A 3,988-nucleotide genomic window follows, 5' to 3' on the forward strand; every position below is an offset into this window, starting at 1 on the left:
ACTGGGTGTTTTCTATTATGTATCATATGGTTCCACATTGAATCACAACTATTTAAAATTGTTAAACCAACTTAACCAGTTATATTTTCTAACATTATAACTTGTACTCAACACGGTACATAAATATATATAATTCCATTAAAAAGCGATAACAACTACGAATTCAATTCGATCGATAACATAAAAAAAACTGAAAAGTGTATTTATATAACAAGAAATGGCTCGGAAACATCAAAAACACAATAGTCCGACTTTGTCTTAGTTGGACAGTTACGGATACCATGATTAGACATCAACTTGCATCCACTACACATCCTCTTATGCCTGCTACTCTTCACTGCTGCTTTCTCAGATGCACCGATCAATCTTTTGGACGTACCACAACCTTTGTTCCTTATACCGGTAGCAGGATGTATTTCAATGTTATTAGGTCTTGTAAAACTAAGAATTTGTTCTATTCCACACACTTTACGTTTCATCGAAGGTTAGTATGTGCGATCTTTGGCTACATCATCTCTCATTTCTTTGAGTTTTGCCACAAATGATTCTAGTTTTTCTTTGTCATCTCTTAATATATACAACACATCATCGATGATTTCATATGTATCGTTTTATTCTGCGTTGATCCTCGCCTACGTCGCATATTATTTGACGGCTGTTTTGAAGTTCAATAGGTATAAGGTCACGTCTCCATCTTATCAAAATGTATTCTTCAGGTATAGATTCAACACCGACGTTTAGCAAAACTTTGAACACATGTCTGCATAAATAACCATGACGACCGATGTGATTGCAACTACAAACAATGGTAGACTCCTTCAACTTACGAACAACCTGTACATAATATAAACTTCAAACATCAAATATCACAATCGAAATGTTGTTCAAACAAAAACAATAATATATAAAACCAATAATAAATGACTTTCTATACGATCATACCTTATACTCTGCTATTTTCACATCTCTTTTGTCTAAATTTTCAGTTAAATATGTTTCAGCTTCCTCATTTGAATTGATACTCTTAATTGAACATGTCCAGGCAGCCCTGTGTATCTCGGTTTGCCCCTCAAAAAATACAGAACACATGTAAATCTCACAAGCATGCCTCTCCAGCTTGCTATAGGTAAACCATTTAGGTAAGGTAGTTCTCGTGTGATAATCAAGACGACGTTGCTCCCGACGTTGTTTCTCCAAGGCAAATTCAAACCCCAACATAAACTGAAAAAGATTACTTCCACTTTTTGAAAAAGAGTTAAAGAATGAGTTCGCACTTTCCGACCTGGATGTTTCTTCATGAGGCAACACATTGTAAGCTCTCTAAAATACGCGGGTATCCATTGGGATCTTAGAGCAAAGATATCTTTCAACCATGCATGATCTTGAAGGGAGAACTCCTCGATAAGAACCATCCATCTACTCTCAAACYCATCAGGTGATATGTGAATGTTCCATACGAGCTTGAAAAATTGTTTCTTAAACGTGGTGTTATTAAGAAGATCGTAACTAAACTGCAAGTAAATTAATTATGTAAGAATATAAAGAGTAAACAAAATAATAGGTTGTTCGGTTTCTTTATAACCTTGTTGGGAACTTTATTCATGATGTGCCAAATACAAAGCCTGTGCCTTGAATCCGGAAAGACTGATGCAATTGCTTGCTTCATTACAGAACATTGGTCGGTAAGAATCATCATAGGGGGTTTCGAATGTGCTTTCCGAAATGCTTGGAGTAGCCACTTGTAATTTGGAACATGCTCATGTCTAACCAAAGCCGATCCAACAATGACGTTGCAATTATGATTGTCAACCGCAGTGAAGGGCACAAAAACCATGGAATGTCTGAAACAATAAACATATCAGTAACTATAGTTTATAAATAAGGCCATCTTCATTTAAAGCAAAATATACGAACCTGTTGGTTCGGAATGTAGCATCAAAAGATATTACATCTCCAAATTCAGAATAATTGAATCGAGCTACTTCATCAACTCAGAAGATAGTATGCAACTCGCTAGCAACACAATTGTACTCGAAAAGGAAATTATGATCTGCATCCCTCTTCTTGGTCATCAAATCAACCAAGACCTTTGCATCACCACGACCGACAAAATTGTCACAGTCCCTCTTATATTTTTGATAATCGACAACCGTTGGACCACCGTATTCGTACCCTCCTCTTAGAGATATATGCAACTTATGAGTCCGTGTGGCACCCATATTTGAGATTCCGGCATCATGAACAAATCGTTGATCTGAAAATTTCATTTGGCGTCCTTTTCTGGTCAAATCCATATCATCGTTTCTCAAAAGTGAATGGTTGTGATCCTCTTCAGAACCGTAAAACTCATATGTTGTTGTTCCTTTCATCAATCGGAACTTCACACATGTTGTACACCCGATCCTTTTAATATTGGAGTTCCGCACTTCTCTTTGATGTTTACGGCATACTATCGAATCAAATGACTTTTTCAATGGCAAACCAAACCTACTACATACAAAGTATTTATTCTGTATCACACCATCAKAATTAATCTTTTGGCTTGATCGTCGTACCTCAAATCCAGCCGTCTCAGCATATTTTTGGTATACCGATTCTGCTACATCCAATGACGGATACACAGATCCGATAATGGGCTTGACAACTTCTTCGACTACAGAAGTATACCAATTAGTACCACCTAGTGATATTGATAAGCCTTGTTCTGCTTAATCAATAGCTGTAAACATGAATTCAAACATATTCATGGTGATTTATTAATGTACCACAAGTGTGCACATCAACATACTGCATTCATTTACAACAATACAACAAACATCATCATAACATTGATATATACATAGGCATTGCATATTCTTATACAACAAAATCCATCTAAAATTTATACACATATAATTGCATATATTAAAGATTTTCGTAATCAAAACAAGAAGATAAAACTAATACAGATAGACAGTAAGAAGTATTCTGATAACATGAATTCAAACATATACACGGACCATTTATTAATGTACCACAAGTTTGCACATCAACATCTGTCTTCATATACACAGTACCACAACCATGATTAAAGCATTGATACATACAGAGGCATTACAGGTTCTAATACAACAAAATACATCTAAAATTAATAAACATACAATTGCAAATATTAAAGAATTCAAGAATCACAACAAGAAGATAGAGCTAATACATACATAAGTAAAGTGAACGATGTGATGATAATTAGTTTGGATAACACACTGTGATACAAATAAGGTTGAGCACATTATATTATAGAATTAACGTAGGTTTTCAACAGATGGATGAAACAAAAACCTAGATTTTCATCATTCTGAATCTCATTGTTTGATATGTATCCTGTTGTATCATCCATTCCAAGAGTTTCAATATCTTCTACCAAAACAATTTCTTCATAGTTTTTTTGGACCTTTTTAAATGGAGAAAGTCCCACATCAAAATCTTCATTACTCTCCCAGGTCACAACCTCCATAACACCTACATTTTCTTCATGAGAATTGAAATCTACACTATCTTCATGAGAATTGACATGAATTGAAGAATCAATAGGATTTTTACCGTTGTTCTTCATTACATGATCAACCTCCAGGATGAAATTTTTGCAGAAAACACTTATTGATTTCACATTCTTAAATATTGTGGAGAAAATCTTCAACAAATATGTGTGATTCCATGTGATTATTCAGAATCATGATCTTGTTTACACACGGATTATTTTTTTTGAATTTATTTCACTGAATCATATTAATCTTTAATTTAGGAATGTAAATCAATATTAATTATTCTTTTGAAACGGTTCCATTATAAAAATTAAAATCTAATCTTAATTTAGGAATTGACTAACATACCCTTTTAATATGATTTTAATTGTATAATTAATATATTAAAATGATTGGTTGAGATTGGCCCTCACAATTACCACAAACAACTCAGTTCTTGTGACAACTCTGCATTTTGAAATTTCAGG

At 34.0% G+C, this 3,988-nt stretch overlaps 1 protein-coding gene across 1 annotated transcript; it reads right to left on the reverse strand.

Annotated features, from left to right (window-relative positions):
- Nucleotides 1–597: 597 nt before the first annotated feature.
- Nucleotides 598–3,592, reverse strand: LOC112503722 (protein FAR1-RELATED SEQUENCE 5-like). Its single transcript, XM_025107714.1, has 6 exons — nt 3,319–3,592; nt 2,032–2,704; nt 1,583–1,841; nt 1,275–1,511; nt 943–1,221; nt 598–834 (listed from the first exon to the last, which is right to left on the reverse strand). The coding sequence occupies exons 1-6, from the start codon at nt 3,590–3,592 to the stop codon at nt 598–600; spliced, it is 1,959 nt and encodes a 652-aa protein (XP_024963482.1).
- Nucleotides 3,593–3,988: the final 396 nt, after the last annotated feature.

Source organism: Cynara cardunculus, unplaced genomic scaffold (assembly GCF_001531365.2).
Source record: "Cynara cardunculus var. scolymus isolate 2C unplaced genomic scaffold, CcrdV1 Un_Scaffold_3666, whole genome shotgun sequence".
NCBI classification, from domain to species: domain Eukaryota; kingdom Viridiplantae; phylum Streptophyta; class Magnoliopsida; order Asterales; family Asteraceae; genus Cynara; species Cynara cardunculus.